Raw genomic sequence first — 27,162 nt, 5'->3', positions numbered from 1 at the left:
TTATTAAGCCTTGAAAACCGCCATTTTTCGTTTTTTTTTTTCAATTTTAAATTGCTTATAACTCGAAAACGATCAACTTTAGAGAAAAATTATAAGAGACCTTTTTTATCCAGAATGGTCCAAAAACCTACAAAAAAATTGTTCGGCCCAAAAATATTGATTTTTGCAATTTGATTAAAAAAAATTTGGCCCACTTTTCACGTGGGCGACTTCTTGAACCGTATTCTGCGATGTCTCACGAATGTAATTATGCAAAAAAATCTCATGGGAATATTTTTCCCAGAGAACCCGCCGTTTTCGCCTTGTCTAAGCAATTTTATTACTGGAATCAAATCTTATGATTGTATATATTAATAATATAGATATGCAAAGTCCGCAGATAGTGTGCTACTTTTTTTATAAACAAAATGGCGCCCGAAAATCGTATTTTTTCAATTTTTGCTCTATAACTCCAAAGATTTCAACTTTACACCAAAAACACCCAAATTAAAATTCACCGTAATTAAATTCTGCATAGAGACGTGTTTTTCCCGATTTACTTCGACTAAAATTATCCCCGGAAAATGCGGGTTTTTCCAACAAAATCTTTAATTTTCAACTAAAATTTTAGTTAAGTAATTGTTTATCAATAATTAAATAACTTGGTAATATAAAAGCTCTTTTCGTAAAGATTATAATTTCAGAAGCCGTTGGAAATTGAATGAAGAGTTTAGCAACAATTGAATTGTTAATTAAAAATTTACGGTTGCTATAATAACCGCAATACTTATGATACATAAGAATAACTATGATTTTTGTATAAAAAGAAAATGTACCTATCTAATGTACTTATGGATTGTTGACATATGGATTGACGGCTCTTTTCTTAAACCTTAAGATGGGATTTGGCCCATTTTTCAATTCGGTCAGGCAAAATCGAAAACTTCGCATATATTATAGTGTCGCATGTAGGGGGGTGTGAGCCACTGGCGAGAACTATTGTTATCTGGGATTTATTTCTTGTATATTTTGTAATTCTAATAAACAATACACAGCAATGTTATAAAAAAAAGTAAATATCAGATGCGGTAACTCGGCAAACGCTGGTTTGGACATTTAAACTGCAAAATACAGTAATCATATTGCTCCGATAGTATAGTTTTGAATGACCCTAGGTCTACCTGTTACGATATTTATTAAGATTTTTTTCACAGTAGGAAGAATAAAGAAGACGTGCTGTTTGGGAAATCGTCGTATAACGTTTATTGCTGATCATGCATTTTTGATTATGTTTGTGATCAAAGGGATGGAAGAAAATGAAGGCGGGCCTCTAACCTTATTATTTAATGGCAAAGTAGAAAACCCTTGTTCCAATTTTTGAGATTTAATATAAAATATTGAGATATTTCAGGAAGATTTCGATTGGATTATTATTCACATACCTACAGTGAATGTTATCCACGTACAGTTACATGCATGTTAATTTTAAAAATAAGCAAAAATTTTACTGACGATGTGAAACTTTTCTTTGTATAAATCAATGATTTATAAACCAAACTCTTATCACAAAAAAATGCGAAACCATTTATTAAAAGATTTAAAATGTGAATAATACCAATCGAGTGACCCATGGGAAAGGCCTTTCAGTTGTGTATCCAATTTTTGACTAAAAACAGCGCTCCTTTTCTTTAACTCTCGAAAAACTAATATTTAAAAAAGACAAACTTTGTATTGTGATATTATTCAATATTCAATAGATAATAAAAATAACTTAAGTGCTTGTTTATTATTTATAAACGAATTAGTTGTTAACGATTTTTTTACTATAATAATAATAATAAAGAAGACCATTTTTTAATTAGTGTACCAACGATGGTACTGTAAATATAAATTTACTTTTTGCTGTCTGAAATACTACAGTTTTTGTAGCAACAATCATCAGATCAATAATAACATACGCGGCAGAGACACGACCCGGCACAGAGAGAACAAAAATAATGCTAGAACAACGAAAACCGTTAGAAGAATCGATGGTAGTGTTGCCCAAAATCGGCCTTGTTCTTGCAGCCTTGGTCTTGTTCTTGCATTTAAGGCCAAGACCGCCATATTTTAGCAAGACCAAGACTGACTGTGCGCAAGATTTGAGCAAGAACAAGACCAAGTCTGCGAGACTTTTTCGTCTTGCAGTTAGGACTGAGTGTCGTTTTAGGGAGTATTGTAGTTCGGGTATATGCTTAAAGATTTTTTGAGACGCAAAAAAATATGTAACAAAAATTTGGAAAATTGGAATTATGCGCATTAAGCCTGGGTTTCCTCGAAAGCGGCACCGACAAACAGCGATCATAGCACTGCGATGAATTACGTCAGATTACGGTGAAAAATTCAAAGTTCTTCACTGGGGCAATGGAATGTGCAAGCTCAGCAAGCGGTGGCTTCCAACGCATCCTTGGAAACCAACGCTGTTATTTTGCATGGTACAGTTTTTTATGATGTCATTCATCGCTGTGTTACGATCGGAGGTTGTCGGCACCGCTTTCGAGGAAACCAGCGCTTTACGAACAATACCGTAATCATACATAGCGAATTAAAATATCCATTAAAAGAACACTTGACACATTTGACACATACTCAGGGCTCATAATTACAAGGTAAAAATAAAATATTTTGGTAAATTCTTTCCCAGCAGACGACTTCTTCGCTCTGAAATTAATTGTCCAGATTTTGAGAATAGCCGTCCTCTAATCATAAAATAATCTTCTTACGTTGCGACGAAGAGTAATATCGTATCGAAACTTTTTAAAAATATGTCGCCTTAGCTGATAAAATATATAATAAGGTTTATATCTACTGTTAAGGACACCCAATTAATAATTAAATTTTTTTCCTTATTAGTTAGTAATCGTTTCTGCTGAGTGTGCGATGCGATCATTCAGTTAAACAAATTTTTTGCTGAAAGAGTGCGGCTAATATTCAAAAGTAACGAGACAAATTAATAACAGATAATGCCGGCTACAGAGTAAAAAAAAAACGAAATATTTAAAGTAACGATACTGGCAAATTGTATAACTCTTTTATTCCATTTCATATAAGGTGAGGGTCCATCAATCCTTTTCTAGACAGATAATCTTCTTTAAAACACAGTCGTTTATGTCACTAATTTGGTGTTTTTGTATTTTAACTATGTTTTAGCACAATAAAGTTTATTAAATGCAAACGTTTATTAAGAAACATACTGACTCCCGTGGGACATTGTAGATAGCTCACTTAGTTAGAACGTAGGCCCGGATCGCCTAGATCGTGAGTTCAAACCCCACCCGGTGTCGGTTATTTACACATTTGTTAATTTGGTTGGTCTTTACTATGGCTATGTTAAATCAAACTTAAAATATACCTACTCTGTTACGTTGTTCTAAGATTTTAAGTAACGTTTAATAAAAGCGCGATAGACTAATAGGTAACTACGAGACTTTGCAAGACTCTTTCTGCAAGACCAATACCAAGACCAAGACCAAAGACTGTGTAATATTGTCTTGTTCTTGTATTTGGGCAACACTAATCGATGGTGAGACAGTATGGGACAGTAGGAAGATGATCAGTGGGAAAACCACGAAAGCGGTGGAAAGACTTATGGAGGCATATTGAAACACAGACAGCCATGCTCACACAAAAAGGAGAAAAAAATTATCAAATATAACGTATCTTCATTTAAAATTGTGGTATACTCCCAATAAATAAGAAGAAAAATGCGATTATTCTCGCTAAACTATCGATAAACTAGAAAAGTAAGCGACATTTTTACGTAAAAGGTTATAGTCCAGGGTAATAAGGATTTTCTCGGGACACTCAAAGATCCAGGTAGCTGACTACTTTTTTAGTTATTGTAGACCTATAGGAAGAAAACCTACCTGTTTCCTACCTAGAGTTCGCGTCCGTTTTTTTAATTATTAACAATTTAGTACAAAAATCGCGATTTTCTCGATTTTTTGCACCCCATTTAAAAGCTAAATAGTTGACATAAAATTACAAAAGACAATTTTTTAGAACATTGAAAAACCTTCAAAACGCCGATTTTTGAAAGTTAAAAAATTAATTTGTTGCTAGGCAAACTGTAAAATAAGTGAAAATCGTTATTTGTTAATACCTATTACTAAAACTACCTTAGACCTTTAGTGTTTCACCCAAAGTTGGGTATTGGGGTACTTAACAAACCTTTAAAATTTGAGAGCGATCCATTAATTAGTTTAAGAGTTATTCTATTTGTTTATCCCAGAGACCTTTATTTTGCAATAACATAAGACAGAAAATAATGAAGATATGGCAATTCTGAATATGCCAAATGAAAGTAGAAGAGTGATAGTATCAAAATGTATTAAAAAAAGATAAAAAAATTAATCAATATAATCAAAAATCCTAATGTCAAATTTTTGAAATTTTGTAGTTTATAAACATTTAGAATAACTTTACAAATATTGTCCGTAGGAACAATCTTTTTATATATTCGAAAAGCTAGTATTTTAACACGAATTTTCAAATAAAAAAATTTAGCCTGGGTTCATTAGGGACAAAGTTGGCCATGTATTTTTTTTTATTCACAGCTAATTTGTTTATAATAATTAAGGAATTTTATTGATGCCTTTTTAAATAATAGGATTTGTATTTTTCATTAAAAAATTTGCATAAACATTGTATCTTGACAGCACCCTCCACGATTTTTCAAAATTGTAGTTCAAACGGTTACTAGGGGAACCTACGAATCCACCGAGTTAATATATACCGAAAAAGCAATTTCAAACTAATACAATTTTCTGTATCCCCAGAACAACTCAATGGATTTTCATCTTTCTTTTTTTAATTTGTATGTAATTTCGTACATTACAAATATGCAATTTGTTTATAAATTTATTAATTAATAATCAGTCTAATTAGTCCAGGGCGCATCTGTTTTGAGATGGACGTTGAGAGGTGACTCAAATTTTTTTTGCAGAAGTTGCTTGAAAATAAATCAAATAATAATATTTGAGTTATCCTCCCTCTCAAAAATGCCCGGAACATTGTTTAAATAATCAAAATGTCAAAAAATGAAGGAAAAATTCGATTTTTTTCGTGGTTTTTTGATTATAACTTTAAAAGTTTTCATTTCCGAGAAAAGTTTTACTGACATAAAAGTTGCGTAATTAAATTTTCTACAATATAAAATTGGTAAAAAATTTAGAAAATAGTCACCCTTGTTGCAAAATAGCAATAATTGCGAAAAAATCATACAAAAACAAGTATTCGCATTTTACGTTTTTCAACCACTTATGCTATACGCAGGACCTTCATACTTCACCCAGAAAAAACTTTATGATACAGTAAAATAATACTGTAAATTTCATTAAGATCGGTTCAATAGATTTTAATAAATAAATTTTGCAATCCAGCTTTCGCAAAAAAATTCATTTTTTCAAAATGTTACAGGACTGAAAATAAAGCAGATAGCAAGTCGAAATTTTTTTTGCTTATAGAAGTGTACTGTGCCTTTCATTTGCAATTTGCAAAATTTAAATCGATTAATTACCACGGCGCCAAGAAATTTTTTAAATAAACATTAATTTTTGGTGCTACGCGCAGGACAGCGGTGTTCCATTCACACAAGTTGATTTCCACCAAAATTTCTTCCAATCTTTATCTAATATATTATTTTCTTACTCTATATTTTGTTGTATTTTAATATTTTAATTCCACAAAAATCAAACTAATTTTATTATTGTTTGTGAAATATTGTTTAAACAATTGCATATGTTTAAAAATAATAAACTTTTATTCTCTAAGTTAAAATATATGAACAATAAAGTTTTTGCTAATAAAAGTGTTATTTCAAAGAATAGAGTATGTGTTTTTATTTTGCAATAAACAAATTTATTTATGTATATCGAAATGTAATAAAAATTAAAATGTATCAATCATTATCAAAGGTCATTGGAATGCCCAATAAGATCAAACTATCCGCTGTCCTGCGCGTAGCACCAATAATTAATGTTTATTTAGAAAAATTCCTGACGCCGTGGTAGTTAATTGACTTTAATTTTGCAAAATTGCAAATGAAAGGTACAGTACACTTCTATAAGCAAAAAAAATGTCAACTTGCTATCTGCTTTATTTTCAGTCCTGTAACATTTTGAAAAAATGAATTATTTTTGCGAAAGCTGGATTGCAAAATCTATTTAACTGATCTTAATCAAATTTACAGTATTGTTTTACTGTATCATAACGTTTTTCTAAGTGAAATATGAAGGTCCTAAGTGTAGCATAAATGGCTGAAAAACGTAAAATGCGAATACTTGTTTTTGTATGTTTTTTTCGCAATTATTGCTATTTTGCAACAAGGGTGTATATTTTTTAAATTCTTAACCAATTCCATATTGTAGGAAATTTAATTACGCAACTTTTATGTCAGTACAACTTTTCTCGCAAATGAATACTTTTAAAGTTATAATCAAAAAACGAAGAAAAAAATCGAATTTTTCCTTCCTTTTTTGTCATTTTGATTATTTAAACAATGTTCCGGACCTTTTTGAGAGGAAGGCTAACTCAAATATTATTATTTGAGTTATTTTCAAGCAATTTCTGCAAAAAAATTTGAGTCACCTCTCAACGTCCAAATGTACTAATATTTTTACAGATCCGCCCTGGTCTAAATTTGTTTAAGCAATTCTTGAAAACATATTTTTTTACAAAAATCTATTTTTTTAATCATAGTATCATTAATGATCATACAAAAAGTTAAAGTTCACTTTAATAAATAAATTATTTTTATTAGATAATTATTTATTGAAGATAATTTATTTATTAAAGTATACCTACCTTAACTTTTTGTATGATTAATAATGATAGTCTGATTAAAAACATGGATTTTTGGGAAAAAATTATTTTTTCAAAATAGACAAATTACATATTTGTAATGTACAGAAAAATTACATACAAATTAATAAAAGAACGATGAAAATATATTCAGTAGATCCCGAGATATAGAAAATGATAGTAGTTTTAAGTTGCCTTTTTTAGTTTTTGAACTCGTGTATTTGTCGGCTCCTTCACTTACCACGACTAGTCACCAACTGAACAACATTTTTAAAAATTCGTGTAAAATACCAACTTTTCGAATATGTACAATGATTTTTTCTACGGACAATATTTTTAAAGTTGTTCTAAATGTTTATAAACTACAAAATATCAAAAATTTGGCATTAGTATTTTTGACTATATTAGATAATTTTTTATCTTTTTTTAGTACATTTTTATAGTATCACTTTTCTACTTTCATTTGACATACGCAGAATTGCCTTATCTTTATTATTTTCTGTCTTATGTTATTGCAAAATAAAGGTCTGTGGGATAAACAAATAGAATAACTTTTAAACTAATTAATGGATCGGTCTCAAATTTTGAGGGTTTGTTAAATATTTCAATACACAACTTTGGGTGAAACACTAAAGTTCTAAAAGTAATTGTAGTAAAAGTTATTAACAAATAACGATTTTCACTTATTTTGCAGTTTGCGTAGCAACAAATTAACTTTTTATGTCAACTGTTTAGCTTTTGAATGGAGTGCTAAAAATCGAAAAAAATCGCGATTTTTGCATTAAATTGTCAATAATTAAAAAACGGACGCGAACTCTAGGCAGGAAACAGGTAGGTTTTCTTCCTATAGGTATACAATAACTAAAAAAGTAGTCAGCTACCTGGATCTTTGAGTGTCCCGAACATGGTCTATTTCTAGCTTATTACCCTGGAGTATTAACTGTGTGTGCTTTAGTGTTAAATAACCAGTTAGAATAATCTCTATGTGATGTGCTTTTTAAAAACTTACAACATATTATTTTTCGCAGCCAAAAAAGCCATTTTGAAGAAAAGTATGCCTAGAATTAAAGAAGTCATCGTCGATCATCCTTTTTACATTTGTCTTTCATTGAAAGAACAAGCTGAAAATGGAGACACTTCGCTACAATTATTATTCAACGGAAGAATCGGCCAGCCTGTTTAGAACTTTAGTAGACCGTGTTACTTACGTGTATGTGTATATTGTGATAAAGTATGTATAATTTGTTCGTTCTGAATTTGTAAAACATATCTATATTATCGCTGCTTGTATAAATAAAAAATATGGTAAACAAGTAGAGTGTATTAAACAAATACATAGATCTAGAATTATAGCTTTAAAAAGAACTAAAGTATATAGCTCTAGTTTCGAAATATGTACCATATTCGAATATACTCGTATTAGCCCAGTAAATGAAAGGGAAATTCGGCGATACCGTGTAATTTTCAGGGGCAACTCCGAATTGCATGTAAATTTGAATTTAGGTTCTACTTACCCTCCACTTCAAAGTTGAAATTGTGCCGTTGGTTGCTTTTACTTGGGGGGTGACAGTCACCCCTTCTCGGGGGTGAAAAAACATACGTTCAAGATAAGACCGTAAATGGATAAATTGACTGATTTTAAGCAACTTTTATTCTATAGAGTTTTTTAAGTAAGTCAATACTTTTCGAGTTATTTGCCATTGAAAATGTTGATTTTTCGACAAAAAAAACTACGTTTTCAGACGGTTTTTCGCAAATAACTCAAAAGGTAAACATTTTATCGAAAAAAATATCCTTAGCAAAAGTGTAGCTTATAAAAAACCCAAAAAAATGGTGTATCAGTAAAGTCTATCGATCAAATAAAAACAAAGTTGTAGCTCATGAAAAACACGTTTTTATTCGTCTAATTCCAAATAAGGTGAAATCACCGAAAAATTAAGCACTTTTTGGGAAAAACCCATTTAGACTTTTTTAAAGTGTTTATAAAAATCTTTATTTTAATTGTTAACAAAAGTTTTAGCATTAAAAACAAGCGAGTTACGCTCAAAATAAAGTTGGCCCTCTTTTTTTTGTAAAAAATCATGAAAATCTCGCCGTGTTTAGCTCCCCAAATGAAATTAATCGCTACCGCTTTACAAACAATTTACTTACCTATCTATTTTTTATATAATCTGTCAGTCTCACCGGTTTAAAGTGTTTATATTTGAAAGGGTCATAATTGAGAAAGCTTGAATGGGTCACTAATCACGAGTGTATGCAAATTTTGAACAGCCATATCCTAACCAATTTTTTGTCTTACAGAGAAACAAAATAAAACTAGCATATTTATAATAGCAAAACCTACATTTTTTTACTCTTTAAGATTTTTCTTATCACTAATACTTTTTAAGTTATTTTGAAAAAATGAAATTTTTCAAAAGAATTTTTTACTATAAAACAAAATGTTTTTAAAAATAAGCACTTCAAACCAATCAAACTTACAGATCATATAAACAATACACATACAGTTAAAATAGATGGTAAAGCCAAACGATTAATTTCATTTAGGGTGCTAAATAGAGCGAGGTTTTCACGATTTTTTTACCAAAAAAAAGGGCCACCTTTTTTTTTCAGTATAACTCGCTTATTTTTTATGCTGTAAACTTTTGTAAAAAACAAACAATAAGCTTTTTTTCGATCCTTTAAAAATGTTAATAAGGTTTTCCTGAAAAACGCTTCTTTCTTCGGTGATTTCGCGTTGAATTATTCGATTTGGAATTAGACGAATAAGAACGTATTTTTCATGAGCTACAACTTTGCTCCTGCTCAATTTGTAGACTTTACTGGTACATCATTTTTTTCGTTTTTTTATAGGCTACACTTTTTCTAAATATATTTATTTCGATAAAATATCTACTTTTTGAGTTATTTTGGAAAAACTGTCTGAAAACGTAGTTTTTTTGTCGAAAAATCAACATTTTAAATCGCGAATAACTCGAAAAGTATTGACTTACGTAAAAAACTTTATAGAACAAAAGGTGCTTAAAATAAGTCAATTTATCCATTTCCGGCCTTATTTTAAACACGCGTTTTTCACCCCCGAGAAGGGGTAAATGTCACCCCCCAAGTAAAAGCAATCAACGGCACAAATTCAACTTTGAAGTGGAGGGTAAGTAGAATCTAAATCCAAATTTTCATGCAATTCGGAGTTGCCCCTGGAAATTACACTCCAAAACGGTCATTTATTGGGCTATATTCGAAATAAGTAATCGCAGCAGTACCTAAGCAGAAAGCCGTAATAAAGGAAATATATAGGCAAATTCAAAAACTTCAAACAGGCCTCAAAATATTACACAAAAGACGGGCTGGGGTCTGAACGGACCCCATTCTAATAATGCCTGAACTATGCCTATACGAAAAAAACTGTAACAATAACACTATATTTTTATGGTATTGAACATTTATTAGACTAAAGCATACACATTGCAACAAAATATATTCTGATTGAAACTAACAGACTAAATACCAGCTAATGTTGTTCTGAAGCTATTTCCTTGTGGCATTTTTGTAATCAACTATTCTAAATGGGAAATAAGCCAAAATTTAACTAAAAAAATGATTATATTAACGTTTCGACGTCCACATCGGATGTCGTTGTCAAAATAAAAATATTAATAAATTAAACAAAAATGTTGTTGCTTAGTATAAAATTCTTCTGATAATTTAATTTAATCTGACTCATTTATATCGGCAATTCATTACACATTTTATATATATTTTATATATTATACATATTGCCAATATCATTTTAAAGTCTTCTACTTTAAAATGTATAATATAACGTGTGATCCAAAATTATTGTCACCATAGGTGGCTCTGAACGACAGAGATAGCTATACAGTGCATGTCCATTCTTAATTCAGATATATTTACCAGTTTACGTCAACTTTGCAGTGTACGTCAACTTCAAGAAAAGTTAGGTTATGTAGAGATGTTGGTTGTTTGATTTTATTTATTATTGTTACTTATAATTTTGTTAATTCTTTTTATTTTTGATTAAAGTTCTGTGTTAAAAGTTTTGACTGATTTTTTATGTTTTATAATGTTAATTAAAATTAATTGATAAACCAATGATATAAATTCAGATTCAGAGAGGACATACGTAATTTTTTGCACGGCTAGCTTTGATCCCAATAATTTTGGATCGCTCGTTATGTCTGAATTGCCGATATAAATAAGTTAGATTAAATTTAATTATTGGAAGAATATTTTACTAAGCAACAACATTTTTGTTTAATTTATTAATATTTTGTATTTTGACTGACACAAACACATCCGATGTGGACGTCGAAACGTTAATACAATCATTATTTTAGTTCAATTGTGGCTCATTTCCCATTTAGAATAGTTAAATAACAACTACAGACATACTATTGGTACAATGTACAGAAACTGTCTCTGATTTCGCGTGTTCTAGGTATACAATACTTAATAGTATATTATTCAACGAGCATGTAATGATGGCTATTACTCACGATGATGAAGTTTGCGACACAATTCATCAGAGTGAGTAATAGCTATTACATGCGAGTAGAATACTATACTTTTTCTACGACCTTTTTTAATTTTAATTAGTAAAAAATATAATTATCAACTACTCGAGATTTAAATTATAATAATTTACAAATATACCTAAATGCTATGTACCCCTAGTACGTGGCTGAATAATTGGTTGCCTACTATTACCAAATTCTTATTTATTGTAAAAATACAACAAGAAAATAGTCAATCCAAGTTCTATTCGTTTCCGAAAAATTATAATCATAAATTTATACCTACTGTCAGTGAACAATAAACAGGAAATGGCTATTGTCGGTGGACGTATTTCATATAGTTATATTGGTATATTTACATTTAACATAAACTGTTACTAAAATAAATGATAAACTTAAAAATTGTTAGTAAACAAGCTATAAACGTAAAAAATATACTGATATCGTTACAGTTAAAATTCCTTTAACAATTTTTCGAAGTTAATTGTTAATATAAATTACAATAATAATTATTGTATTAAATAAACAAGTTTAAGTAATGTTATTTGCAGTTTATATACGATTAATACTAAAAGTGGCATGTACCACTTGAATCTAACATCAGCCCGTGAGTAACTTCAGCCCGTGAGTAATGAACTATTACTCACGGGTACAGTAATGGCTGCTATTATCTATGAAAAAATAGAGAATAATGAGCATGTTATTAAACGGTCGTAGAAAAAATTATTTATTACACTTTACGCATATTTTATTTGTTTTTCTGTTTTTGCCTTTACAACACAAATGGCATCGCCTCCTTGTATTTTTTTGTTCTATCTGAGCTAAGTAATATCGTTGATTGAATACAATTCGTGTATTCAATCAACGGTAATATCCAAAAGTCGTGGGACTACGTCTGAAATATGACGCTTTTAAATTTTTTCTAACCGAATCTAACCGTTTTAGGTAAATGTTCTTGTATGCATGATTTTTATCATTAAAATATATAAATTACAGATAGACGGAAGAGTGCCGATTAAAAATTAAGATCTATAAATTAACAGCCAAAAATTGTGATTTTGGGTCAAAACAGACCCCGGCCAGTCCGATGATGGTGAATGAAAATACAAGCAACTTGTAGTGACTTAGTGACTATAGTATTTTTACTACAAAAGCGATATTACGTAGGTCAAAATTTTTGACGTAAAAGAACTGTCAAAACATTAGAATGTGACTTTTCATTATTGCCATGTTTATTATAAACATGGCAATAATGAAAAGTCACATTCTAATGTTTTGACAGTTCTCTTACGTCAAAAATTTTGTCCTACGTAATATCGCTTTTGTAGTAAAAATACTATACTTGATTATGTGGCATTATGTACGTATAAATACACAGTAATAAATGAAATAGAACGTAATATACCTAATTACACTGTAATAAAAAACAGAATATTGAAGGTTTCGACAGAATTTTTTGTTGTAATTTTTTACAATACAAAACCATAGATATAATAACCTGTAGATTAGGCTATGGGCTGCTCTGTGCATCGAGGTGTAACGCCGATATCAAGGACGCCATTGGTCAATATTCATTTTGAGTGGTCTAGCCATCTTTGTCCGTCATATGAGCGGTATCGCTTAATAAAAAGAGATAGACAACCGGTCGACTGCCCGCGCATTACGCTTTTTTGCTCAGTATGCCTTGTCTACGGTTACCATGTCTCTGTACATAACACGGCATTTGCTAATAATAGGCAACCAATTATTCAGCCGTATACTACTGGTAAAGAAAATTTAATTTTGTAAATTATAATTTTCGTAGAAAAGGTCGTAGAAAAAGTAGTATTCTAATCGCATGTAATGGATATTACTCACTAGGAACCTTCATCATCGTGAGTAATAGCCAATTATATGCTCGTTGAATAATAGGTATACTATTAATTCTAAATAACAATTAGATGCTAAATAACTAATTTAGGATAACACCTATATCGTGTGCGCGCTAAAAACTCATAGAATGTTATTTTTCGCAGCTAAAACCATTATGAAGAGATGCAAGCCTAGAATTAAAGAAGTCATTGCCGATCATCCTTTTTATATGTGTCTTGCATTGAAAGAACATGCCGAAAATGGAGACACTTCGTTACATTTATTATTTAACGGAAGAATCGGGCGACCTGTTTCGAAAGTTTAGAACTTAGATCGTCTTAGTGTTGTGTACTTGATAAATTATGTATAGTTTGTTGTGGTACTAGTTTGTATATCTTCTGTGTTATGGACTGCTTGTACGACAAACGTTTGTATTTGATAAACTTGTTTCCAGTGCCGCGCCAGCACGTGTTAGCGCCTGTGTGCAAAACATTTAATGGCGCCCAAAAATATGCATTTTTGTTAAAATCTTCTCGTTAAATTAAACAATGTGACTACAAATGAACAATTATTTATTGTAACCAAACAAAAATAACTAAAAATTCTCCTGTATGCAACAGGAAAATAAACTAATTAAAAATTAACTAAAGATTCTATCTTATAAATATTCTAAAATAAATATCTATTTCAGAAAAAATTTACTTTTCGCGCCTTTTGTTAGGAAAATCTTTTTATAACATGGTGAATATCATCTAATATTGACGACTCTATTCTATAATAGAGATCTTCTTCTTTTGGTGCCTATTCGTTTCGAATATTGGCGATCATTCTGGCTATAATTATTTTATTAATTGATGCTTTAAATAGATTAGTTGCTGTTGTGGAGAACCATTTCCTCAGGTTCTTTAACCATGATATTCTTCTTCTCCCAATTCCTCGCTTTCCGAATACTTTTCCTTGAAGGATTACCTTCAGTAATCTGTATTTAGTGCCCTTCATGTCAATTGCGACATATACGCATGTCGGTTGATTACGAGATAGCATTTGATCGGGTACAGCATGCCAAAATAATGTAAATACTAAAAGAAACAGGAATTAACAACCAAGATCTGAAAATAATTAGAAACATTTACAGGAATCAGACTGCAAGCCACAGAGTTAAAGGAGAACACACCGAATACGTGAAAATCATGCGTGTCATCAGTATTTAATTCTTTTAACAAAGGCTGAAGCTGTATTATAATTCATATATCTCTTCAAACAAATCGTCTCCCTTTATATCTAGATGATCATTAAATCTCAGTTTTTTCCAAATTTCTACACAAAAGTTTTATTGTGAGTTTTCTGTAATGTCGTTCAAATTATGTAAAAATTTGAAACCATTAACATGATTTTCCATCCAACTTTGTATGACATTTTAGGATCCAAAATCGGGTCGTCTTTATGTTCGTAATCGAACTGTCAGCTTTTTTCCGAAGCCGTAACTGTGTGGTTGGTTGATAACTGGGCTCCACATCCAATTTATCTGCAGTTTCATGTTTCATTTGCTGTAGTAATAATATCATTTAATTTGCTATCTGTCCGAAACTTGAGCAACAATTATTGTATTTCTTGTAAAGCATATTATTCATTGTTTTTTTTATTGAAAAATTTTGCTAACGAAGTTAACTTTCATCAGAACTTTATAAGGTATATAGACTGAGCAACTGAGCATATGAATGTAAATGTTCATATTTTATCTACTGAACATCTAGATTGATATTTTTAATCACGATCTTTATCCGAATGTGTTATGTGACATAAAGCATAATAAATTTCTTCCAAAATTTGGTATAATGGCTTTAAAACATCAATTCTGCTGGACCAGTGTGTATTAGATACATGCTTTAAAGCTAGACTTGCAAAGTGTTGTTTTATGATATCCCAACGTTTGGTAGAATCTGAAAAAAAAATGGGTAAGTGTTATTTTGGCCAGCCTAAAATTTTTGAAAACTCTAGTGGCGCCCCTTATTTGTTGGCGCCTGTGTGCACCGCACACATTGCACACGTGGACGGCGCGGCCCTGCTTGTTTTAATTCAATAAAATAGTTGGGCTACAGTGTCACCTCTTCCATATTGGTTTTTTATTTATTTAATTTTTGTTATCATCCTATAATCGATTATGCCGCTATCATCCTATAATCGTGCTGGAGGTAAATTGGGCTAATATGGACGTGTTCGTCACATAAATCGGACGCAAGAATTTTCAACGCACACAACGTACACGCTCCATCGGTTGTCGAATGATAAATAAATTTTCGCTGGTCGAGCACCACGTCCTCACTGGTAAAAATTTCCGACGAACCATTAGTTCAATACGCACGAAAAATTTACCAGTGAGGACGCGGCTTTAGAGTTATAGAATTAGGCACAATACAGAATTCGCTAAGATTGCTTGCATCTACAATTCCTAAAGTCTTCTGAATTTATTCGGAATAGACAATGTACACATATTATTAAAAATGCAAGACATGTTAAGCCGCGTCCTCACTGGTAAATTTTTCGTGCGTATTGAACTAATAATTCGTCGCAAGAATTTGCGTCGAAAATTTTTATCAGTGAGGACGCGGTGCTCAAATAATTTAATATTTGCTCGAAAACCGACAACCGATGGAGCGTGTGCGTTGTGTGCGTCGAAGATTCTTGCGTCCGAGTTATGGACGAACAGCTGGTTAGACGCAAATGTTTACCAGCGAGGACGCGGCATTAGACGTTTCTTAACATTAATTAATAGACTGTCCATTAGAAGTGTTACACCCAGAAGGAATAATTTCTTGAACGTTATTTTTTGGCAACATGGTAGATTTACTTCAAGAATGAAACGATAAGGTTGGCAAGAATTTTTATTAACATGTAATAAAAAAAAAATAATAATCTGTTTGGCGACTCCGTAGTTGAATACAGTCCTCTGTACAGTAGTGATGTAACGAATGTTTTCTTGAACATTCGCGAATACTAATGCGAATAACTGCTACCAACATTCGCGAATACTAATGCGAATAACTGCTACCAACATTCGCGAATGGGGATGCGAATGCGAATATTCAGTTTTTTTAATTTGTTTCTATTTTTGTAATGTTTAATAAAGTTATAATGAAAAGTTAATTGATATTTAGTGTAAGTCAATCTGAATCTTAAGTTTTATTACATATAGGCTTTGATCCCGCGTAACAAAAAAAAGTTGATTAATAGCAAGCTAAAAATTTGTTAATAGCTTAACGGTGTCTAGTCGGACAAACTTTGATGTACGGGAACACTGGAACAGGGGAAATTTTAATTGTGGAACAGGTTACAGGTTTCGAACGTCAGACTACGAGAACGTCCCATGTATTTTGTCGGACACAACTTCCAGTTGATTTGTTACCCTTTCATTAAACTCTCATGAAAAAATCAGACTGCTATTTACCACCAACATAATTCTTGTCATTTGACATGTTCTACGTGTCGGACTTTTTAAAATGCCCAACATATTGGTGCGCTGGAATAAGTGTTACTCCCCCGCCCCCCCTTATTAACTTCTTTATTTTTAGTACATAAGCAAAACGCTCGGACAGGTCGATTTTTAAAATAATCATAATATATTATAGCATCAATGTTTCGAACTTTACGCGATCCATCTTCAGGTAACAGGCATAACTTTGATTTTTTTAAATGGGAAAGTACATCATGTGATATCTCATTTAAAATATTTTGAAATACTGATTACAAAAATGTATAATACTTTAATCCTTTTTGAGAGCGTAGGTGTCAGATTTCGGCCGAATTCTTTTTAAATGCATTCATTTTTTTCGAATACTGAGAAAACTAATAAGTATTTTTGAAAAATTTAAACGAAAAATAAAATATTACAGTATTATCGAGGGTCGAAAGTCCCTGATAACTTCTATAATGTATATTTTAATAAGTCACAGGAGTGAAAAATAGAGAAAATGTAGTCTGATTTTTAATTTCAAATATATCATTTAAAAGAAACTTTTTGTTTATTCTAAGGGACTTTCAACCATCCGTAATAATGTAATCTCTCATTCTGCGTTTAAATTTTTCAAAAATACATATCAGTTTTCTCAGGATTCGAAAAAAAACAATGCGTTTAAAAATAATTCGACCGAAATTTTGCGTCTACGCTATCAAATAGGCTTAAAGTATTTTACATTACATACATTTTTGTAATCAGTATTTCAAAAGCTTTTAAATGAGATGTCACATGATGTACTTTCCCATTTAAAAAAATTAAAGTTATGCTTGTCACCTGAAGAGGGACCTATAAATTATCATTTATTAAATAATTCAGGAAAGGTATCGTAGTAGAAAACAAAAAACAAGTTCCAAAACTTCTCATTGCCAATATTCTTTTCAAAACTTTTTTTTATATAATTCCTTCGCATTTTCTACGCAGACTTTTTTATTGGATTATTTGGGCTTATGCCCTCATTTATTTTGAAATTGTGTAAATTATGATGGATTAATCAAGAATTTACCACTATTCATTTCTACTCGTCTCTTTCTTAGAATAAATATTGTTTTTCTTCTTCTTTCCTGATTTTAGTCAAATTGTTTGTTTTGTCTTGAAACACCTGCTCCAATCGAACTAAAGCCAACCTCTTTCGGGTCAGTCAACGCTTTTATGACTTTTGATGATTTATCTCCAGGGATTCTCACCACTTCTTCCAGTCTTTGTTGCTTTTCCAATTATTCCAATTATTCTACGAAGTAATAATTTTTTGTCATAATTTCACTGTCATAATCTGTCGTATCATAACAATCACTGTCATAATTTCATTTCTTTTGTTTCCACTAGTCTTTTGTTTTTTAATGCTTTTGATCTTATATTCTTGATTTGATTCATATCTTATTATTATTAAGAATATTTAAAAACCCACAGTCCCTTAATAATTTTTTTATGACGAACGACGAAGTAGTTTTCAATCCTAATAGTAAATTAATAATATTGAAAAATATTAAAAACATTACTAAAAGATTTTTAAATTGAAAACTTATTGGTACACTTTCCTGGTGACACCTCCAAGACTTCTACTACTTCTACCAAGAGTTCCACTTTACCAGCTGCAGACGGGGGATGTGAATTGCATAGTGTAGAATTCCTTCCCTCTCGTCTTCACTGCAGCATCCATTTGACTTGCAAATTGTAGAAGTCTTGGAGGTGTCACCAGGAAAGTGTACCAATAAGTTTTCAATTTAAAAATCTTTTAGTAATGTTTTTAATATTTTTCAATATTATTAATTTACTATTAGGATTGAAAACTATTTCGTCTTTCAATGCCAGATGGCGCTAGCCACCTACTATCATCACTTCGGTTGCAATGGGTGGGAAAAGCTCTCGATGCGAATCAGTTAAAATATGGAGAACAGTGCCTACGTTCTTTCCGATGAAGCTCCAATAAGAGCCAAAAATGGCGATTAAAGGGACTGGACTGCACTCCGTATTCTAATTGAAAAGTAAGATTGTTTTGCCTTCGCATTGCAACTGGTGCCGTCTTAGCGAAGGTTGGCGATGACTGCTGCAAAGTCTTCTCTATTTTGGGCTTTTCTTATTAAACTTTGAAAGTCTATATCTATAAAAATAATCCTGTTCATTCTTTGATGTTGCGCAGCCAGGTCATTTGTCGTCTACCCGGGCCGCGTCTGCTTTCTATTTTCCCTTTTAATAAGCTGAAGGAAGTTATACCTATCGTGTCTAAACATATGTCCTCTTTTTTTTGAGGTATTTATATTGGTGGTTAGTTAGGTTGTTAGCGTTTCTGTCTTTATACTAGAACGTCTAAACATATGTCCTCTTTTTTTTGAGGTATTTATATTGGTGGTTAGTTAGGTTGTTAGCGTTTCTGTCTTTATACTAGAACGTCTAAACATATGTCCTCTTTTTTTTGAGGTATTTATATTGGTGGTTAGTTAGGTTGTTAGCGTTTCTGTCTTTATACTAGAACGTCTAAACATATGTCCTCTTTTTTTTGAGGTATTTATATTGGTGGTTAGTTAGGTTGTTAGCGTTTCTGTCTTTATACTAGAACGTCTCTCAACTGAACTTTGGCGTTTTTAAGTGTATGAAACAGATAAATAAGAATTTAATTTACGTTCTATTTCTTAAGGTATCTAAACACGTTTTATGTAGATCTTTTTCTTTGAAAACTTAAAAAGTTTTCTAGTGTTAATATTTTGTATTATATTAATAATCCCTTTTGGAGCAATTGTAGTTCCTTTTTGAGTTTGTTTTTCAAAAATTCCATATTTAGAACTGTCGCTATTTGAGATCAATCGATTGGCTGAATTCTCCAGAGAATAAGAATACTCGTATAGGGCAGTAAACTAATAATTGTAATATTAGGATTTTATTAGCAGCTTTTGCACCTCAGTAAACGCTTGATTTGCTTATTCAATTTTTGTCAAATAACTCAGCAAATTGGTCCCCTATGCTTTTGTGCTTAGGTTACCACTTTAATTCCGTCGGGACAAGTTTGGACCTTGTATCGGTGATATTATCTCAAATGATTCTCAAAATTTTTCTCTTTTAAATTAGAATATGTTCATTTTATCTTTTTGTTGGTTTTTGATGCACATTTATTGATGTATTCGACATTGCGTGTAAGTTTTATGTTTTGGCTTCTTTCTCTGTCTATTCTGCTGTATAAAGTATCTTCTGTTGTTTTAGTAATCTTTTATTTTTGTTGTTCTGGACTACTTTCTTCATATCAGACTGAGTCCTATAGTTCTCTTGTAGATTCTTAATTTAGTCTCAATTCTAATGTGTTTTGCCATATCTGAATTTCGTTTCTTACTTGATAACTACGTACGTAAATGTCTAAAACGGGGTTATTTTTAATTTCTACTTAACAACTTTAATAGTGTCAATAATCTACCCGAAATTAGTTCTTGAGTAGCTCGTACACAAACGTTTGGATAGGAAATGATAAAAGATCTTTCGTTGCCTTCCTACATGAAGGCCATATTATGCTTCGATGGCAATGTACATATATCGCTGGTACCTATGATTAATGTGATTCCTAATACATTTCCAGTGAAAATAATAACTCTTTGATAAGTGTTAGCGATACAATTTTTTTATATGCGTGTCCGCGAAGGTTGTAACTCCCAACATATTTATAACGAAAATATTTAGTTCATAATAGATGCCGATGAAAACAATTATTTCTGAGAACTTTTTAGTAATTAGAATTTTCGTGGGCCCACAAACAGAAATTATGTTTTTTGCTAATATTCCTCAAAAAATAAATTTTTTCGCTAACACTTTATTAGAGATTATAAGTTACACAATCATATAATCGAAAATAATATTTTTCGCGGCGTTCATTGGAAGTTCTACTCTTAACGGCATTTTTCGGAGTTATACTTTTCGTAGGCGGCGGCGATGTGTACTTTTCTAGTTTTTCTCTTCCAGTTTTCGACATAGGTTAGTGGTCGAAGGATACTAGTCATTTAGTTTTTGATATCTTTCGTCTTTCTTGCCTTCGTTCTATGTAACCCTTTTTTGTCATGCAACTCTACTGCGTGTCTTCAACTTTCTACGTCCCCAGAATCTCCGTCTGATTGCTACTGCCGTGAGCTATGAATTACCATATAGTATAGTATACTATACTATACTATAACTTCTTTATTGTTTTTTCTCCAGCTATTTAGTGATCCTTTTTTTACTTAGATCTGTCATTTGCTATACATATCGTGTATGATATATATTTTTATATTTGTAAACATGGATATAATCTTGTCAACAGAAGTTAACATCGTATATTCTATAATATATGGACCGGTCACTCTAGTAGAGTATAGGTCGCTCAGGTTCATGAGCTCTTTTAATCCATTTCATGCGGTGGATTGGTCCGAATAAGTCCTCTTCATTATCCTTTATAGATTTTCGTGTTTTTTTGCTTTCTCTGTTATCTGTTTCCATTCTTTCCTATTCTGTATTTTTTTTTCTCCAGCCTGTAATTTCCATATTGGATATATCCTCTCGCAGTTGATCTTCCCATCTTATTTTCGGTCTTCCTCTAGGTCTGTTTATTACTGGCGTCCAATTTATTATCTGCCTAATTAGTTCATCCGCTCCTCTTCTTTGAATGTGGCCAAACCATTTTAGTCTTTGTGCTTTAATGAATTTCACTATGTCTTCTCCTTCCATTAGATTTCTTATTTCGTGATTCATCAGAATTCATATTTCTCCTTAATCTGTTTTAATTGGACCATGTATTCTCCTCATAATTTTTCTTTCTATTCTCAGTTTTTCTTCATATTTTTTTTTGTAAGGCACATTGCTTCTGCTCCATAGGTGATGACTGGTCGAATTGTCGCTCTATATGTATATATTTCTTTGTTTTCTTGCTCAGGTTTTTATCTTTAAGTAGCTTGTGGTATTTCCAAAATGCCCTATTCCCTGCTTTAATTCTTTCATTTATCTTTACGCTTCTTCTGTTTTGAACCATCTACTATCACTCCTAAGTATTTAAAGCAGTCAACTCTTTGGAATACATTATCACTTATTCTTATTTCTTTTATTCTATTTATTTGGTCTTGATTTCTCCAACTTATTAGGTATTTTGTTATTCTCTGATTGATTATAAACCCCCTGATTTGATTATTAGAAATAATAATCGTACCTTCTACTCAGAGTTATATAATTTCTTTGCGGTGTTTTAGTATTGTTTGGTAGTGTAGAGGTGATCAAGTCATTGTATTATTTATCCCTCCGAAAGTAGTGGGTTGGTATTATGTAAATACTTTAACAAATTGGTCAGTAACGGGATATTTTGTAGAGTAGTATCAGTATATTAATTTTACCTGCACGCTTTCTGTCACTAAACAAATAAATGCAAATAAATATATTAAAGAGTTTGTTTTTTAGGGGTCGAGATAAGAATGAAAAGATCGCTTTCGCCTCAAACCGATTTTGTAGCTGACCATCCGTTTATAATACTACTGTGTGTTAAAGACATACAACTACATCTTTTATTTAAAGGGAAAATCTTTCATCCTGTAGATAAATCACATCAGATGCGGGATGAATTGTAAAGCAAATGACATAGTATTTATGTACTAGATAAAGGATTTCTGTAAAAGTTTTGTCAATGAAGAAGATAAAACATCAGAAAATTTATGACAGGCCCAGAAAATGGATAAAATAAGTTACCTTATAGCCTTAGCCTGTGACAGTCAGCACAGGTAAATATATGTACCAGTGCTGACATAGTAATAGTTTTGAAACTGAACAAATGATAAAGTGACCGTTGTATCGTATCGCAAATCAATGAATTTGAAGTATAATAAACATTTTAATATTATTTTTGAGGTGTTAGTTAACCTTTCCCAAAGTATTTCCCCAAGATGAACATTAACTTTTGTATATTAACAGCCAGAATATAAGATTTTTGGTTAAGGGCTTGTTTATATGCAGGCGGTTTGCCAACGTCGACGCCGCGATTTACCTGTTTTCCCATGTTTTACTTGATCTCACCCTAATGCCGCCTTTGAAGTCACCAAGATAAACAGGGGGAAAACAGGTAAACCGCGACGTCGACGTTGGCAAACCGCCCTATATGAACAAGGCCTAATATTATCAATGGCCGGTTTCACCAACAACAATAAATAGTAGTTTACCCTATGAATAAAATTATTCGACCAATAAACTGACATTTCTCCATTTTACTAACGTCAAATAAGACTTATTTTATTTATTTATCAAATACATATTTACTTTTCGAATAAATTGGCAAGTTAATCTAGCTGTAAATATCTATAAGAAAGTCAAAGTGGCACGAGGGCAACAAGTCGATAATAATTTTAGAGATCGAGGGTAATTCTGTAAGATTATTTCATGAATAAAACTGTCTTTTTAAATAATTTTAACTAGTATTTTATTGATATCTTCACCTGAGTATTGCTAAACGTGTTTCTTGGTGTTCTTTGTGACAAGTTGTAAAACATTAATTATCATTAATGTCACTGAATGTTCATTTTTCTACGGCCGTGATAAAAGAGCCACTTTCGCGCAGGTATTTCGTTTCCGAAAGTTGCACTTTCCCGCACGGCGTGCGGGAAAGTAAAATACCTTGTAATATGGCATTATGATATATTATAATACATGCAATAAACTAACATTTAAATATTATTTACTAATTTATTTCAAATTTATCTTATTGTGTTCATGTTTTAATGAAATTAGCGCGATTATTTCATTCATGCGAGATTCTGACCAATAGAAAGCTACAGAAATAAAAATTAAACTGATTATTTTTTAATGATTTTAACTTCCAATCGTATAGTAAGATATTTGATCACGTGTTTAATTCTGTCCAATCAGATTAAAATTATACTGAGAATTATCTACTGTAGAAAATTACCGATAGAATTTTTTTAAGTAGATTGTTTCTGTTTAATGGCAACCAGTTTCCTAGTTTTGACAACTGTCACATTTAAGAAAATATCCATAATATACGTATTAAAAAATAATCTTACGAATATCACACGAGAGTAAGAATAAATAAGAAAATAATGCTTCATTTTTATTCAAATTTGTTGTCATTGGGCAATAGCCACTCGAGCCCTGCGGGCTCTCGTGTCTATTACCAGACAACAAATTTTCGAAAAACTGTCGCATTATTTTCAATTTATTCTCACTCTCTTGTGATATTATACCCGATAATTTTTGATAATTTCCCGTCGTCAAGTATATTACGTCAGATGCCCTTCGTTGCTATGAAAAATGCATTCAATGACAATTTTTTCACTGTGAAAGTGATGACTTTCAACCGTCAAATATTTATAACAACTCTGTGTTTAATTGTACTAATTTGTACTTACATAAATAAATTAAAATAAAATTTTGGTTTTGAACAGTTTTATTCATGAAATAATCGCAACAAATTGCACTCGATCTCTAAAATTAATATAGAATTTTTGCCCTCGTGACACTGACATAATTTCACTCGCCTTCGGCTCGTGTCACAGTGTCACTCGGGAAAAATTAAATAATTTGAGAGCTCTTGTGCAATTACTACTGATAATTCGATGAAATAAAATTATTTTGACATAATATTTAAAAGTCAGATCAATAGACAATTACAATGGTTTTGAATCGTCGTCATGGAAACCAATATCTTCGCCGTGGTAACCCATTATATTGAAAGTTTGGTTTTGACAACCTTGTCAAAGAATTAATTTGTGTATTTTCACTTCTAAATAAAAATTGATATAACTCTATTTTTTGTGGCTTTTTTCCAAACGTACGGCCTTAGAAAAAATATTGTTCCTAACTCATGCGGAAAGTGTCTTCCCCGCACTCGACTGCTTGCCCGAACTCCGCTATCGTGTCGTGCGGGTCAACGGCAGTCTCGTGCGTGAAAGTATCACTTTACGCACTAGTCAGGAAAATAACTATTTTGCATAGTAACGAAGGGCATCTGACGTAATGCTTGACGACGGGATATTATCAAAAATTATCACTTTAATTTTCATTTATTGGTCAGAATCTCCTATGAATGAAATAATCAAAATTATATTGAAACAAAATAAAAATATAAATGTCTAATCAATTTTATTCGACGAATAACTATTCATTGATTTATTTCTTGTTGGTGAAACCGGACCCAAATAGCAGATTAGCAATATTTTTAAATCCAATTAGCAGATTTATTCAAATAGAATATCTTAAAACTGTAACCTAATAAGAATTCGCTTGAAAACGAAATCAAGAGACGCCCTATATTTCATTTCGTTCAGAGAACGTTATAAACGCCCTTACTAACTTCACTCTTATTAGAGATCTTCAGACGGTGTATATATGTCTATCTCTGAACAAACTGAAACAAACCAAACTTCCTAATACCAAATCACAACAAAATCACTCGATGTGGATGCCGTAGCGACATCTGCTTAAAACAATTCGAAGTTTTAGTCCCGGAGAAATAGAACCTCTAATGAGACCAAGTTTCTTTCAAGACCAAGTACGAAAGCGTAACCAGAAACTTAGTCTCATTAGAGGCTTTATTTATCCGGATATAAAACTAGATTTAAGTAAATGTCGATACGACATCCATATCGAGTTATTTTGTTGTGATTCGGTATTCGGTTCGTTCAAAGATAGTCATATATACACCCTCTGAAGATCTCTAATAAGAGTAAAACTAGTAAGGGCGTTTATAATGCTCTTTGAACGAACTTAAATATATGACGTCTCTTGATTTCGTTCTACAACGAATTGTTAGTATTACCAGAGAACGGCAGTTCTCGCCAGTGGCGCACACCTACACCCCCTACACGCGACACTATATATACACGAAATTTTCGATTTTCTAAAACTGACTGAATTGAAAATTTAGCCAACTCCCATCTTAAAGTTCAGGAAAAGACTCACCCATTCATATGTCAACCATCCATTTTGGTCCAAGGGTGTGGATTTTACGGCCCTTCCTATTTAGAGTCTGTTTTTCGTTCTCGTCCCCAAAACTCCCAAAAACTTCGAAAATTTAACTCCGACCTTTGCGGCTTCTAATAGAAGCGATCATTACCTTTCCAACGCATGTCTAATTTTGAAAATCGGTTATACCGTTCAAAAGTTACTGGGTTCAGAAAAATGAGTCAATTTTTATTTAAAAAATGGAAAATGTTTGTGGATATGTATGTATGTATGTGTGTGGAAAAGTTAAACCGATCTGAATTTTTTTTCTGTGTTTGAAGAGGGGGTGAGTTTGTGAGTTTTGACTACCCATAAGCCAGCTATAGGACTTGGTAGGTACAAAAGGGCATATTTTTTGGCGGTATATATCTTCGGTTCAAGAAGAGTGGCAGGAGAACAGTAAATACACCAAATCAATAACGTTGAGTTACGCTTTCAAATGGTGTCAGACATACACACGACTCAGTATAGCCGAAAAACTGAAAAACTAAACTTTAAAAATTTTGGTTTTTCGACAATTACTCAAAATTTCAACCTACGAATTACGCCAATAACTGAGCGTTTGTAGAAGGACTCTAGACGAATCTAACGGTGTATACCTTATATCCGGGAAAATTTGAATTTTTAAGTTATAGGCTTCATAAGTATGATCAAATCTATTTCTTACGGGAAAAACGGTTTTTCAAGCTCAATAATTCCTGTAATAGCGTCAGTTACCATACTTGACCTTAGACTCATAAGATACTACTTGTCAATACGTTTCAAACTCATGTTTAGTGAACAAAATCGGTTAAGCCGTTTAGAAGTTATTAAGCTACAAACGTATAATCCAATTAACGATTATTCCCTAAATGGTTTATGTAGTTGTAGTGGTTACGACGCTAATTTGATCTGGCAACGGGCAATCCGAGTTCATTTACCGGCCATCCCAATATTTTTTTTCAATCTATTTCGAATAGAAAAAAAAATCTAGTGCACATTCGATGGACACTAGATCATTTGGGAGATAATGCGACAAAGGCGACTTATAAAGGCGATTTATAAAGCTTAACGTGTAATCGAGAAACATTGCATTCAACTTTATACATTTAATTTATAAATAACTTTGAAAAACTCCTGATACAAGGATAAAAACCGCTAAACGCCGTAAAAATGAGTGGCGCATACAATATTCCAGCTACAAAAGATCTGATATGAATGATACGTGGCGCGAAAATGTATTTTCATTTTGATGCAAAACAAAATTCTAGTTTTATTTTAAAAGATTTTTTCATAATATTTGCTAAATTTGAAGTAAACGCGCCACAAAAGAGTTTCAAAATTCAAACTGTATCAAAGTTACTCTTTTGTGGCGCGTTTTACTTCAAATTGGGCAAATATTATGAAAAAATCTTTTAAAATAAAACTATAATTTTGTTTTGCATCAAAATGAAAATACATTTTCGCGCCACGTATTATTCATATCAGATCTTTTGTAGCTGGAATATTGTATGCGCCACT

General features: G+C 31.7%; 1 protein-coding gene across 15 annotated transcripts in view; it reads left to right on the top strand.

The window, feature by feature from the left end:
• Nucleotides 1-27,162, top strand: part of LOC114326365 (antichymotrypsin-2) — a 211,168-nt gene that overhangs the window by 114,318 nt on the left and 69,688 nt on the right. Inside the window, exon 4 of one of the 15 annotated variants that reach the window (XM_050641598.1) lies at nucleotides 22,114-22,549. The exons of 11 other annotated variants lie outside the window; for them this stretch is intronic. In XM_050641598.1, coding sequence (XP_050497555.1) covers nucleotides 22,114-22,280 — 167 coding nt within the window. In that variant the 3' untranslated portion in view covers nucleotides 22,281-22,549. Of the gene's footprint in view, nucleotides 1-1,193; nucleotides 1,755-7,847; nucleotides 8,133-13,366; nucleotides 15,316-22,113; nucleotides 22,550-27,162 lie in introns of those variants that run through there. 3 more of the 15 variants (XM_050641603.1, XM_050641613.1, XM_050641595.1) reach the window with 3 other exon arrangements.

This window comes from Diabrotica virgifera, chromosome 1, assembly GCF_917563875.1.
Source record: "Diabrotica virgifera virgifera chromosome 1, PGI_DIABVI_V3a".
NCBI classification, from domain to species: domain Eukaryota; kingdom Metazoa; phylum Arthropoda; class Insecta; order Coleoptera; family Chrysomelidae; genus Diabrotica; species Diabrotica virgifera.
The sequence above is the reverse complement of the archived record's forward strand: the minus strand, read 5'-3'. Positions and strand labels throughout refer to the sequence as shown.